The 13826-nt window shown below is 57.3% G+C and overlaps 2 protein-coding genes across 2 annotated transcripts; both read right to left on the bottom strand.

Annotated features, from left to right (window-relative positions):
• Positions 1 to 221: 221 nt before the first annotated feature.
• On the bottom strand, positions 222 to 827 carry LOC134139756 (homeobox protein HMX1-like). Its single transcript, XM_062574496.1, has one exon. It carries the CDS (start codon positions 825 to 827, stop codon positions 222 to 224), a length of 606 nt encoding a protein of 201 aa, XP_062430480.1.
• Positions 828 to 9268: 8441 nt separating this feature from the next.
• LOC134139918 (homeobox protein HMX1-like) lies at positions 9269 to 11998 on the bottom strand. The gene is made up of 2 exons (XM_062574707.1): positions 11627 to 11998; positions 9269 to 9852 (listed from the first exon to the last, which is right to left on the bottom strand). The coding sequence occupies exons 1-2, from the start codon at positions 11904 to 11906 to the stop codon at positions 9269 to 9271; spliced, it is 864 nt and encodes a 287-aa protein (XP_062430691.1). The 5' UTR covers positions 11907 to 11998.
• Positions 11999 to 13826: the final 1828 nt, after the last annotated feature.

Raw genomic sequence — 13826 nt, 5'->3', positions numbered from 1 at the left:
CAGCGCGACGTGGCGCCCCCGGGCGTCGCGGGACCCGTCCCGCGCGGGCCCGCGCTGCCCCCCTCCCTCTTGGGGGGGTCCCCAGAGCAGAGATGGAGGGGGAGCGGGTTGGGGAGGGGGGGCGGACGCCTCACGGCCTCGCCAGGCGGAGAAGTAAGGTCGGCGGATTTCCGCGGCCCGGGGAGCGGGGGCGAGCGGCCCGGGAGGGGCCCGCGGCGGGGTTATACGTCCCCATCCAGCAGGCTGAAGTATTTGCCGGGGCTGGGGAGGCAGAGGTAAGGCACGGCGCTGCCCGGGCAGAGCAGGGGGAAGGACACGGGCAGCAAGCAGCGGCCGAGGAAGGTGCTGTCTTTGTAGAGGGCCGGGAAGGGGAGAGCGGCGGCGGCGGCGGGGGGCAGCGGCTCTGTGGGGGGCTCCGCCGCGGCCGGGGAGGGACCCTCCGGCTCTGCCGACATCTGTCTCTTGAGCTTGTTGCGGCGGTTCTGGAACCAGATCTTCACCTGGGTCTCGGTGAGGTGCAGCGAGGCGGCCAGGCCGGCGCGCTCCGAGCTGCTCAGGTAGCGCTTCACGTCAAAGGTGGACTCCAGCTGGAAGACCTGGCTCTTGGAGAAGATGGTGCGCGTCTTCTTCTTGCTGGCCGCCGACTTACTGCTCTCCTTGCCGCAGCCTGCGGCTCCTCCGGCCTCCTCCGGGCGGCAGCGCAGCCCCTCGTGCGGCGGCGAGCCCGCCCCTCCGCTCCCCTGGGGGCCCGCGCCGAGGTGGCGGCCGGCGGGCCCGTGCCCTGGGAGCCGGCCGGGCTCGCTGCCTGCAAGGGCAAAGCACAGCATCAGCCATGCCCGCGGCCCGCGCCCGCCCGCCCGCAGGGCCCTGCCCGGCCCGGCCCGGCCGGGCCCGGCCTCTCCGCACGGCGCCGCGGGCGGGGGGCTGGCGGAGCGCAGGAGAGCGGCGCCGGGGCGAAGGGATCTCCGAGAGCTGTCAGCGCACCCCCCCCCCCCCCCCATCCCTCTGCAGGGGGACCGGCACCTATGGAGAAGAAGGGTGAGGAATTTCCGTTAAGGATCTAAGGAGATCCCTCTGCCAGCTCTAAACCGGGGAAGTCAAGGGCTCCTGGGCTTGGGACAGAGACCCAGGAAGGCGCGGGGCGGAGGGAAGGGGCCGAGCAGTCCCCCGGGAGCAGGCTGGGGGGATGCGTGCGCCGGCGGTGTGTCTTCCCGACCGTCCACAGCCCCGAAAGGGAGAGCCTCGGTTCCTCTTCCTGCCTCTGCCGCGAGCGCTCCGCGGCGCGGGGGCGTGCGCGCCCCACCTGAGCCGCCTGGCCGCGGCACGTCCCCGGCGGCGCTGGGGGGGCTGGGGGTAGGGAAAGGGGGCTGGGGCCAGACCCCCGCCGGGACGCCGGTGCCCGGCAGCGGGACGCGGGGCTGCCGGTGCGGAAACGCCAGGGGAGCCGAGCCGCGCCCCGACGTGCGAGACAGCCTCCCGCAGGGTTCAGCCTCTGTACCCGAGTTGCCGCAGCCTTTACGGAGGTCGCGCTCCGCTGGCCCCTCTTCCTCCTCTTCCTCCTCCTCCTCCTGCTCCGGCAGCAGGCAGCAGGCTGCGCCCCGCTCCCGCGGCCGCGCGGCGCTCCGGGCCGGGTGGCGGGGGCTGGGCTGCAGGATGCTGTCAATGCTGAAGGCCGGCGGCACGGCCGGGGTCGCCGAGGAGGCTCCCCGGCCACCCCCGAGCTGCACCATAGCGAGCCGAGCCGCGTCGAGCCGAGCCGAGCCGAGGCGCACGGAGCCGAGCCGAGCTGAGCCGCCCCGAGCCGCGCCGCAGGACTGGCTGCGGCGGGAGGGCTGCAGCGGCGGCCGGGAGGAGGGAGGAGAACGGAGGGGCTGGGGGGGGGGGCACCAGGGGAGGATCGGGGCGGCGGAGGGAGGGGATAGAGCTAGAGGGAGCCAAAGGGCTGGAGGATGGGGGGGGTGCGGGGAGGGAGGCAGGGAAGCACCGTAAGGGAAAGAGCAAGGAAGAGAAAGGAGCAGGAACTGGGGGAGCTGCCAAGGTCCCCTGCGGGTGGGGAGCGCCCCACGGAGGGAGGCCCGAGCAGGCGGTAGCGGGGCGGCGGTGCCACCGCTGCTGCGAGGGGAAGCGGCAGAGCCGGTCCCGGAAGGGCTGCGGGAAAGGGAGAAGGTGAAGAGGAGGCGGGATGGCAGGACGGAGATCTCTCGCGGGGTGAAGGATGAAGAGCCTGGGAACAAGAGCGGCAGGGGTGGGGGCCGGGGTGGGGAAAACAGCGGGCCTGGAAGGACAGCAGGAGAGCAGAAAGGTGGAGAGGAAATACAACGAAGAGGATAAAAGTGCGGTAGGGCGGGAGTGGAGGCAGCGAGTGGGAACAATACCGAGGGAAAGGCGGGGGAAGGGGGTAAAAAGAAAGTGAGAAAATAGAGGAAAGAGTCAGGAGGTAGTAACAGAGAAGCAGGAGGGGGGGGAGTGCAGAACTGAAGGGAGCGGTGGATGGGGCAGAGGGCAGCTGGGCCGTGCGACAGGCGAAGAGGGTGACGATGGACGTGAGAGAAGCGGCAGAGAAAGGAGAAAACTGGGAGTCCCGTAAATGCTGAATGCGTGTGTACAGCACCTGGCACGTCGGGGCCCCCTCCGCGGGGCGCTGCCCACCAGCGGGCCGTGTCCACGTGTCAGGGCGCCTCTTGCAGGACGGCGCACACGCGTGCCCAAAGCAAGCGCTTTGCCTGTGCTCCGCGAGATTTCCTCAGGATTTGGGGAAGGATCGGTGTGTTTGCATACTGTCCGGAGAATGTTTGTTCCCCACCACCTACAAACAGTTCAACTGCTTAAAAAACGCTTACACTTTTTAAGGCAACGAGTCCCGCTAAGTTAGAGTCAGCATCTGTTGTTAGGCTCAGGAAACCGTTTTCTTCCCCATTTTCCCCTTGAAAGCTGCAGGAATGCCACTAGCTGGCTTTTAGGAGGCCTTCTAGTCCAAAACGCGAAGTTTCAACCACGAAAATTGCTGAAGTAAAGCAAGAAACCCTTGAAGACACGTTGACAGTAGAGCCGCTGACAGGATCCTAAATGTTGTGATGCCCTGGATTTCGTGAGCTAAAATCAGGGCACCTGACGGCTTTGGACTGCGTTAATCTTTAACGCACTGGTTCTTGGGAGAGCAGATTTCAGCTCTTTTTTATGAAAATTTGTTTCACTTGATAAATGCACTCGGATTTTTAATGCAACCGTCTACTAGAGAACAGCACTTCTCCCGTTAGGCAGAAAAAAAATAATAAAATCCCATCTTCCATCAGCACGATCATTGGCTAAATGTCCAAACGCGTTTTATTTGTCTTGCAATCTCCTGTACAAGCTAGCAGTTCTGGTGGGACGAAATGTCCCATTAGGAGAGAGCGGTAAGGCAGGACAAGGCACAGAGAGTTCAACTGCGAAGAGATGGAATAGGTAATTCAATAATTCAATGTCAGCTGATAAAAGTTGGAGCACGTGGGGCCTGGATAACAGTTCGCGCTGGTCTTTGCCCCAGCAGATGTCTCAGTCTCCTTTTCCGCTGTTGAAAAGTGGTGAGCTAGGTACACCCAAGGTACCCACATCCGTTTTCTCTGCGGAACATTTCCGTTTTAGTTCCGCAAAATTTGTCTTAAAAAGGAAAAGCATTGACTCCTGAGCATGTTTTATTAAAAGATATTTTATTGGAACTCGAAAAGGACAGCAAATAAGAAGGCAATTGAGGAAGGAGACATAACTTTCACCTCTGACTTTCTACACTCTGGGAAAAACATCGAAACGCGCCGGAGAACAGACTTGTACCTTCAGCCGAAAGCGGGAGCTGCCCGATCGGGAGCGCGTCTGCTCTCGCGGTCTGCGGCCGCGCCGCTCGGGCAGCGCCCGCCGCGGCAGCAGAGGTGCGGGCCGAGCGCGGCGCGGGGAGCCCCGCCGCCGGGACGCCCCGTCTCCCAGCCCCCTTCGGCTGCTCTAGGGGAGCGGTAGAGAGACCTCCCTCATCCTCAGGAGGAAGGAAGGGTACTAAAGGTTTCGCTCCGCGTGCGAACAGCTGGAGATCTGTATGCCGCAAAGCTCAGACAAGCGGCGGGCAGCTGTTGCTCCGGAGGCAGCTCCCGGGGAAGGCAGTGGGGCCGCTCCTGCCCCAGCGCCAGCTCGCCAAAAACCCCAGCGAGCCGCCTCGTGGTGTCCGGGGTGTCCGGGCCGGGCTCGCTCCCGGCGGCGCCTGCTGCGCGGAGCCGCCGACCGCGGCCGCGCTGCCCGGGCAGGGGTCGCGGGAAAAGGGCAGAGGGGCTCAGCTCCCCCTAGCACCTCTCCGCACCTGCGCAAGTCATTCTCCAGGCTCCAAAAGGCCGTTGGTCAAGGCTGGTCAAGCACGATCGCTTCGTTTGAAAGCAAATTTCCTATGGTAGTTAGAGACCTTCCAGCGCAGGTAATTTTTGTTCCTGCACTTCATTTCCATTCCAAATTTAAATAATCCTGTCGTCAGGTGTGTCATTCCACGGAGTCTGGTGACACGCAGCAGTGGCTCAACAAAAACGAAGCTTTTTATTTTTCCTTCCCTCCCTCCCTCTTTCCTCCCCCCCCTCCCCCCGCAGGCATGTTCCTATAACAGCAGCTAACGTCAAGCTGAATCCTGGGAATGCTTTTATCAAAAATCACCTGGCGCACGTATCTTTCTTTCTTTCCATTTTAGCCCAAGGTAGAAAGAGTCTTGTCTTCTGCTCCTAATCTAAATTTGAATGAAATGAACCCCTATTAGATTCTAGAGAAATACGAAAGAGTGCGGCTTTGCTTGGTGTACGGGTTTGAGATCGCTTTATTTCCTTAGGTACTCCATAGTAGAACAGGCCCTTTCTGGATTTCAGAGCCCTGGCAAGTAGGAACCTAATACAGTCGGGTCATATCCAAGTCTTGAAAGTCTTTACAGCGTCCTCGCCCAGGACGCGGCCGGAGCGACTATTTTTTTTTTAAAGTGCTGCTTGAGAAAGAAGTTCACCAAAATAATTTTGGCGGCTTTGGCTGGTTTAGCACCACCGGTCCCAAGAAAGGACTCGATTTTGCGGTCGGCAGTAGCTGGGTGCAATGTCATTATTTTCTACTTTTGGGTCCCTCTGCTGCAGCCCGGGTTCTCCTGCAGGAGCGGGGGGGGAGGGGGGGGGCGCGGCGAGACCCGCCCGGCGGCGGCGGCAGCCGGGGGCGGCGGGACGCAGGGTCGCCGGCTCCGAGTGCCCCGACGGGCGGGGAGCCACAAGGTGTGTGGGGGGGATCGGGCCCCCGCGTGAGAGCGGGGCGGGCGGCCGCACTGGGCATCTTCCGCTTTCTCCTGGGCTCAGTGCAAAGTCCTCGGCTAAGTCGCCTTCCTGCAACCTCTGCACTTGATACCAGAGATCTGAGAGCGGATTTCTGAATAAGGCAATTAATTATCAGCTAATTATCAGAAGTCTAGAATTTTTAAGGGAAAGGGAAGGAAGAAGAGAATTTTAATTTTCACTTGCGCATCAGGATTTTCATAGTAGTGAGGTAGTGAGTATGAAGTGTGTATACCTCCTTATGTAGAAATTTAAACGTAGGATCTGTAAGAACACTTGAGAAACTCAGGATGGTTAAATGAAGCACTGAGAACTCCTCCGTAAAGTTACATTCATTGGGAATGTAATAAAATTGCCTGGATCTAGTTTCAGACAGAGAGCACTGAATACTCCGAATACCTTGGAAGTGCTGGAGCAGGTCTCCAAACGACGGTGAGACACAGAGTGCACACCCCGCCAGGCTCACATGTTTACAGAGAGAAGAGACAGTCTGTTCCAAGATAATGCAGTATAAAAGAAAAGAAAAATCGATCCAAATATATTGTTCGACCGTGGAGCCAGTGCGCACCTATGAGATTTATCAAGCATTGATTTGCATGAATATTTTAGATCCATGCCTATGAGAAATGTTATAGGCCATCTTAAGCCGGTGAGCAATGTACCATTTGCAAAGTAGCCATATAACAAGGTGCTTTTCAGTGTATTGATCATTTTCATTGCAAGTGTAATTAATAATAACGTCTTACAGCAGCTATACCAAGCATTTATTTCAGAAGGTCATTTCAGGCGGTATTTTGTTTTTCGTTTAGTTTTTGCTTAGATTTTTTTCACTAATTATTTTTATTAACATCCAACACACACAAGTTATCTTTGTAAGCAGTCTGGCAAGGTTTTCCTTTGCCTCGCCTCTGGAGTGCCATCTAGCTAAGCTGTTGTAGCAACATTCATTAAATAAATGTCAACAGAGAAGGATTTATGCTGCATAATAATATTAGAGATGTAGTATAACTGGATTTATTTTAAAGCTATTTTGAGGTTGCTTTGATCTCTAAAGCAGCAACGTATGTCTCTGTATGTCACAAACAGCCTTTCCAAAACTGCTTTGAGCTCTACAGTCCACCAACATATTTCTTCCGAAAACATTATATTTGCAGAAATACAAAGCGTGACTCTTACCTCTTTAATTTGTTTAATAAAAATATATACAGGGAATAAAACTGCGAGAAATATGTTGTCTTGATTTGCGGATTTTTTTTTTTTTTTTGCCCCTTTTAAAGTCGTCAGTGTACATTCATCAATATAAATGGTAGTGTTTCAGTGACTACGTCTTCTGTGAGGTGTTTCTCTGAATCCTGCACAATGCTCCTAACCTCAGGAACAATGAAAAGTACCATTAAAAAAGCTATGAGGTAAAGAAACCTGAGGTGTATATGTTCTTTAGCACATACTTTTAATAATCCACTATAAAGCAGTCCCTGTATGTACAGAATAAGGCATAAGTAAGCACTTTTTCTTAGAGGAATTCACGTCTTGTATCTTTTAATATTTTACTATGATCATAAGTTACAAATACAGTGTATGAAAAAAATCTGTTTATTGATATAATCATCACGTCTTTAAAAAAACAAACAAATTAATGTCAAAACACATTTTAAAAATCCGATTGATCGTTCAGCCCTGACAGTTCCTTAACTTCAAGAAAAGAATATTTAGTAGAATCAGAAGTACGATAATCTCATATGTTACTCCAAAGAAAAGGCATGTGGAGAGTGGCAGGCGTGTGAAGTTTCCCGTCGGATTACAATCTACTCCGATATGGTTGGTGCGAGTCCGAATTTCACTGCAGTGAGTAACGCTGGGAGACCCGCGGGGCTGGCTGTGACGGGGGAAACGACCTGGCCGTCATCCTCCAGATGAAACAGCACTCGGAACGGTGTCAGCTCAGGTGCTGGGCGCAAGCAGGAGGAAACCCTGCCCGAAGTCCCTTCCCCGGCGCGCCGACAGGCGAGAGCCAACCCCGGGCTGCTGCGGCCGCGGTCCGGGGCACCGGCAGCAGGCTGCAATCCCAAACCTCCCCCCCCCCCCCCCCCCCCCCCCCACGACCTTGTTGCACTTTCCAGGAACAGATCACCAGATAGAAGCTTTCGCCCCAAAGGTGGGTGTTTATCTGATATGCAAGCAAAACAGCTGGCGAAGGTCTCCTGGTGTCACACAGGTGGGGTTTTTTATTATTGGTTTTTTTTGTCCTGTTTTGTTCCGTTTTTTTTTCCCAGAGCAATTGAAATACAGCTCCCAGCTCCTCGTCGTTCCGAGTCGAAATAAATGTCCTGATAAGTTAGCATTTTTTTTCTCAGGAACCCGGAAAAATATATATATTTTTTAAAAATCTCGAGTGCTTTTGAGGCTTTCAGCCTCCTGACTGCAACTGTGCAGGCTGATGCCCAGAGCTGTGTTTCAGGCCGAAGCGAAAAAGCAATGGAGAAGTTGTAATCCGTCACTGCACCTTCTTTCAAATTTTGTATCAAAGCTTAAGCTCCGTTGCATCTCGCTGACCGATTTCGTAACAAGAAAGCAGGAAAATGCTCCAAACATGATTCAAGGTAATAGGTAATAATAGCGATAAAATTTCTTTTCCTTTACTGGGGAAAGGTCCGCACGCACACACCCCAGCAGATCCACGGTCTAGCTTTCACTGCAGGGACAGCCAGTGCTCCGAGCTGGTCGGTAAAATTACATCTGATTATGCCCTAAAATGTAGAATCAAAGCTTGACCTTCCATCAAGGCTGAGTTTTACATGGTCATTTTTTTTCTCTTAATATTCAGATAAAGAAATTTAAACCTTTAGAAATAATAATTGACCCGGTATTCATTTTAGCAGTGGATAGAGAGGGGGAAATAAAAATTATTAAGGAAAAGATAGCTTGGCATGCATAATACTTCATATAATATGACATTACAGTTTATCTTGCGAAACTAGCCATACAACTCCCCAGCCTGTCGCCACCTGATAATTTTTCTTGCTTGCTTTTTTTAATTGCCAGTGCGGGCTATCAATCGATTACATAAACCGATTCCGCCAGAGACAGAAAAGCTGAGGTGTGTTTTCCTCAGCCTAGTCAGGAGACCCAGATACGTGTCGAATCCAGCTGTTAAAACGCCGCATGCAGATTTTCTTTTTCCACCGTGTATTTCAGTTGATAGTTTGTTAGGGAAATAAAACGAAAACAAAGAAACAGGATCCTCACAGCTCAGATTTCAGCGGGGCGATTTCATCTGCGCAATCTGCCTTCACGTTGCTTCAAATCGGAAAGCCTGCTTTGAGGAGCAGGGGGCACCCCCCCACCCCCACCCCCCATGCTGGGGGTGAAACAAGGCGGAGGGTAACAATGCGGGGGGGGGGGGGCAGCTGCTGGGTGCGGGATCCGCGGGGCGGCTCGGCAAGGAGCCGGCGGGGGTCCGCTCCCCCCCTCCCCCGCCGCCTCGACGGCCCCGGGCCCCGGCCCTTTACATTCGTCTCGTGCTCGGACAGCGCTGCGGGGCAGGATTCAGCTCCGGGTTTGCTGCGAGCCCCCGGGAAAGGAAAGTCTCTGTAACCCGAGGGGGTGCCGACGGGTTGCTGCTCTTGCGGGGCGCAGCGTGCGGAGCGGCAGGGGCCCCGCCGCTGCCACCGGACTGCATTTTCTTTGGATGTGTGACCGGCAGAGAGACCCGATGGACCAGCTCTCGGCTCGTCGCTAGGGTTCTTGTAGTCCTTTTCTTTTCTCTCCTTCTGCTGTTTCTTCTCTCTCTCTTTTTTTTTGTTTATTTCGAGTTACCCCAAAGTAAGTTTATTGCACGTTTTAAAAAGTCAAAAAGCAGAAACTCGAGAAATATGTAAGTGGAAATAAAAAGTCTGGGGAGGAAGAGGGCAGAGCTGCTGGAAGCCTGGCGAGGGAGCGGCGCAGGTGGGCGCTCAGACGAGTCCTGTCATCTGCGACCGTAGGAAGGGGAGGGAGGCGGCGGGGAAGGTGCCCAGGGGGTAGCTGACAGCGTTAGAAAAGCCCACCAAGGGGGGCGACATGTGAGGCAAGGCGAAGCCCAGAGCGCTCGCCGGCGAGTTCTCGTGGTACAGGATGGGGACCCTCACTATCCTTTGGGCCGAGTGGGAGATGTTGGCGGCCTCCAGGTCGGCGGCCAGCTGTCTTTTCCACTTGTTGCGGCGGTTCTGGAACCAGATCTTCACCTGGGTCTCGGTGAGGTGCAGCGAGGCGGCCAGGCCGGCGCGCTCCGAGCTGCTCAGGTAGCGCTTCACGTCGAAGGTGGACTCCAGCTGGAAGACCTGGCTGCGGCTGAAGACGGTGCGCGTCTTCTTCTTGCGGCCGGCGGCGCGCTGCTCCGGCCCGCCGGGCTCCTCGCCGCGCTCCTCCTCCTCCTCGCGGCCGCCGGGGCCCGGCCGCCCGCCCGCGGGGCCCCGCGCCGCCGCCGCCGCCCGCCCGCCGCCGCCCGCCCGCTGCTCCGCCGCCTCCTCGGCCGGCTCGGGCGAGTCGCGGTCGCTGGCTGCGGAGAGAGGGACACGGTCGCGCTGCCGCCGGGGGCCTGGGGCTGCTCCGCGCGGCGCCTGCCCCCGGGGGGACGCGGCGGGGACGCGGGGCCGGCCGCGGCGGCAGCGGAGCCCCGAAACCGCCGGCGAGGGGACAAGGTGCCCGCGGTGAGGGGCTGGGCACGGACGCCCAGGTCAGCTCCCGGCGAGTCAGCCGGACAGACGTGTCCCTCGAAGAAACGCGGGGGGCCCTAGTATGTACACACGCACACATGCTCACGTATTTATGGATAAATAAAGATAAAATATATGTGCGCACATGCACACCCATGAAAGTCTATATAAATATATAAAAATATACATTAAAAGTATATACACGTTATATGTGTGTGCATATATATAAGTATATAGGCATACATATATAAGCGTATTATATATAGTATATAAGTACAGCTCATAAATAGATATAGCCGTTTTAGAGATACAGCTAAATATACTTTCATATATAAATAGCAGAGTGTGTGTGTACATACACAAATATATGCGTATACACATGTAAAAATGCCTACACATATTTATAGACCCACGTTTACACATACACTTTTATATATATGTATACATATACACATATACGTATTTACAAGTGCATATGTAAGTATGTTAGTGTGTGTATATATAAAAGGGGAGGAGGAGAAATACTTCTCGCTTCACGTTATTTGGCACTTGATAAACCCAACCGATCGGATCAACTACTATAATACTGTGGCATTGTCTCTCAACGCGTCTCCGTGGAGATTTCAATATTGTACTTTCCAACTGTTTTAAAGGGGAAAATATTTCCTAGTATTGATATTGAAAAGCATTTCCTAGTATTGATAGTACAGAATTAAAAAAAAAGGAAAAGAAAAAGCAAACTAGAAAAGAAAGGCAGCTGTTTCAGGTATTATTTTCTGTTTATAGAATTATTTTCGAGAGAAATTTAAACTATCCATAAACCCGACATTGTTAAAAGGAACTCTTTGGATTATAAATTACTCCTCTTCCCCTTACTGAGTAATCATGTGAACTCCACAGGACAGTATGGCATCAAAGAGATGTGCTGAGGGACAATAGTTTTTCTATCAGGATAAAAATGATCCACTGATTTCGGCCCATAAACTTTTTCAGATGTTAATTTTTGTCCAGGAACACAGGCATTTTCAGCGCATTTTCCCGCAGGAGCCCGTAGGCGACAGAGGCCCTGGCGGAGGCGGCAGCGCAGCCGCCGCTCCGCGCTGCGCGGGGATGCGCTGGCCGAGGCGGGGAGCCGGCGCAGCCCGCGGGAAAAGGGGGGGGCAGCCCGGGGACAGGCCCCTGCGTCCGGCCGCGGCTCTGGGGGTCCAACCCCCCCGCTGCGCTGGCGCGGGCGGTGGCCTGGGCCCGCAGACCTGGCTTCCCGGGTCGTTAGGGCTTGCAAAGCAGCCCGTGCAGCCTTCCAAAGGGAAAAGAAAGGAAGGGAAAAGAAAAAAGCAGGCAAGAAAGAAAGGCGGGGGGGGGGGGGGGGGAGGCAGGCAAGCAAACAGCCCGAACTGCTCGTATTTTGGGGAGGGCAGCAGACGGGGCAGAGGCTCCAGGTGTCTGACACGCTTGGAGCGTTTCCGGAGACTCGCTGCGGGCGGCCGAGAGCGGGGAGGCTCCGCGGGCCCCGGCGCCCTCTCGTCCGCGTCCGCGGGGAGGCCGCGGGATGCAGCGCGGGGACCCGCCGAGGGCGAAGGGGGAAGCGGCGACAAGGGGTAGGGGAAGGCGACTTACTGTCGGGGCTGGCGCAGCCCAGGAAGGCGGCGTGCGCTCGGCGGTACCAGCCGACGGCGGCGTCGCGGAGGGGGCAGCCCGGGGCGCCGAGGCGCAGCGGGGAGCGCGGCCCGCAGCGCGGCGCCCCGCGGCCGCCGCCGCCGCCCGCCGCCGCGCCGCGCCCCGCCGCCCGCCGCGCCCCGCCGCCCGCCGCGCCCGCCGGGCCCAGCAGGTCCTCGATGAAGAAGGACGAGACGCGGGCGGAGGTGGAGCTGGCGCTTTCCGTGGCTTCGTCCGGCATCGTGGCGAGAGCCCCCCGTGGGGGCGCGGGGGGGGTGGGAGGGGGAAGCGGGGTGCCGGCTCCTCCGCGGCTGGCTCCTCGGCTCCGCGGCCGCCGCTGCCCCGCAGCCGCCTCCTTGCTCTGCCTAGCCCCGTGGATGCTCTCCTGGTATAAAAGGGTTTTTTTCCGGAGTAATCATTTCAGATCGCGGTTTGCCATCATTTCCTGCAAGCTAGGAGGGGAGGGGGGAGGGGGAGGAGGGGAAGGGAATGGAGAGGAAAAAAAAAAAAAAAAAAAAAAAAAAAAGAAGGCAACCCGGCAACCCATCGGAGGCGCCAGATTCTGCGCGAAAACGATAATAACGAAATAAAAATGTCATGCAAGTTAAACGTTTTACAAGCGAGGGGAAATTCTCCGATTGGCGGAGCGCCGTGGCAAATGGGATTTCCGCACGGGAAGAGCAGGGCGACGGCTCGCGAGGAGCCGGGGAGGGCCGGGGTGGGCGCTGCGGGCGCCCGTGCGCGTCTGCGTGTGCGCGGGCGCGGGCGGTGCGTGCGCGCGTGTGCGTGTGCGCGCCCGCCGCCGCGGGGCTGCCGCTCACGAGCTCCTGATTTAGGTCAATTAGGGAGCAAATCCCCGCGCGGGGGGAGCGGGGGCGCCCGGCTGGGGGGGGGGGGCGGAGAGTGTGTGTGTGTGTGTGGGGGGGGGGGGGGTTGGCCACGACCAGTCCTGGCTCTCCCATTGGCTGCGGGGGGCTCAGGGGCAGCCCAGCCAGCCAATCGGCGCCCCGGGCACAGCGCTAATATTAATATCATTAATAATATCCCCCTCCCCCCCCCCCGCCGCGGAGCTCCCCCGTACGCTACCCGCGGCGCCGCCGCCGCTTTCATGTTTAAGACGGCGGCGACGGACGGGGGAGATTTTCCCTCCGCCGCCCGGAGGGCGAATACCGGACCCGGCTCTCCTCGCCCCGCACGGACCCCCGTGCCGCCCCGTGCCGCGGGCTCCCGGCGGAGCGGTGAGGATCCCCCCGCCTTCCCTGCTTTGGACCCTCGGGCTGGAGCGTTTGCACCGGGATGGGGGGCGGAGGAGGGGGGGGGGAAATCTCCCGGCCCTCCGCCTGCCCGGTGGCCTCTGGTGTGTGAGCCTGCCCGTCCGCGGCCGCGCACCGCCCCGCTGGCGGCGCGGAGTGTGCCTGGCACGGCGAGTCTCGTCGGCAAGGTCTTCCGCGGTCGCGTAGCTCTTCATAGTCTAGTCGATGCCACTTAACATTTTCATTAATATATGTATTATATATATGCATACAATACACACGCACACAGACACATATACAATTTATTAATGAAAAGCCCCGGCCCCGTCTCCGCAGCCGCGGTGCGGCCGACCCGCCGGGAGGGGCGGACGCGCGGCGCTCCCCGCTCTAGCAGGAAACCCGTCGCTCCGGGGGCTTGTGCTCCACAGTCCGGCACACAGCAATTAGTGTTATTTTAGTGACTCCACTTCATGGAAGGCCGTAAAGCCGCCCCCGTGTGTCCCCTTTTCCCGGCCCTTCCGATGCGTCCGGCTCGGGAGAGGGTCCCGCAGCAGCCCCCGCTCCTGCCCCTCGCTGCAGGGCGCCGAGGCAGGAAAGTTTTCCTCTGCCTTTTTCCTTTGGAGCAGGTGAGCCGAGTTTGCAGAGGGACGAGCCGATCCAGAACACACATCGGTGATCGGGGACGGTTTGGGTGAGTACACAGACGTCCTCAAAGATCCTCATTCGGATCGCTCCAGTCTGCTTTTGCGTGCGCTGAACGGGTTAGAAACTCGGGTCTCCTTGCACGACCCCTTGCCCTTGGACAGACGCGATGCTCCCCGGCAGGACATCTGCCTTCTCCTTGCCGTCCTTTTCCTCCCCTACTGGGATATTCCTGTTCGACCCCGGTTTGCAGTATTTCTGGGCAA

This window comes from Rhea pennata, chromosome 4 (assembly GCF_028389875.1).
Source record: "Rhea pennata isolate bPtePen1 chromosome 4, bPtePen1.pri, whole genome shotgun sequence".
NCBI lineage: Eukaryota > Metazoa > Chordata > Aves > Rheiformes > Rheidae > Rhea > Rhea pennata.
The sequence above is the reverse complement of the archived record's forward strand: the minus strand, read 5'-3'. Positions and strand labels throughout refer to the sequence as shown.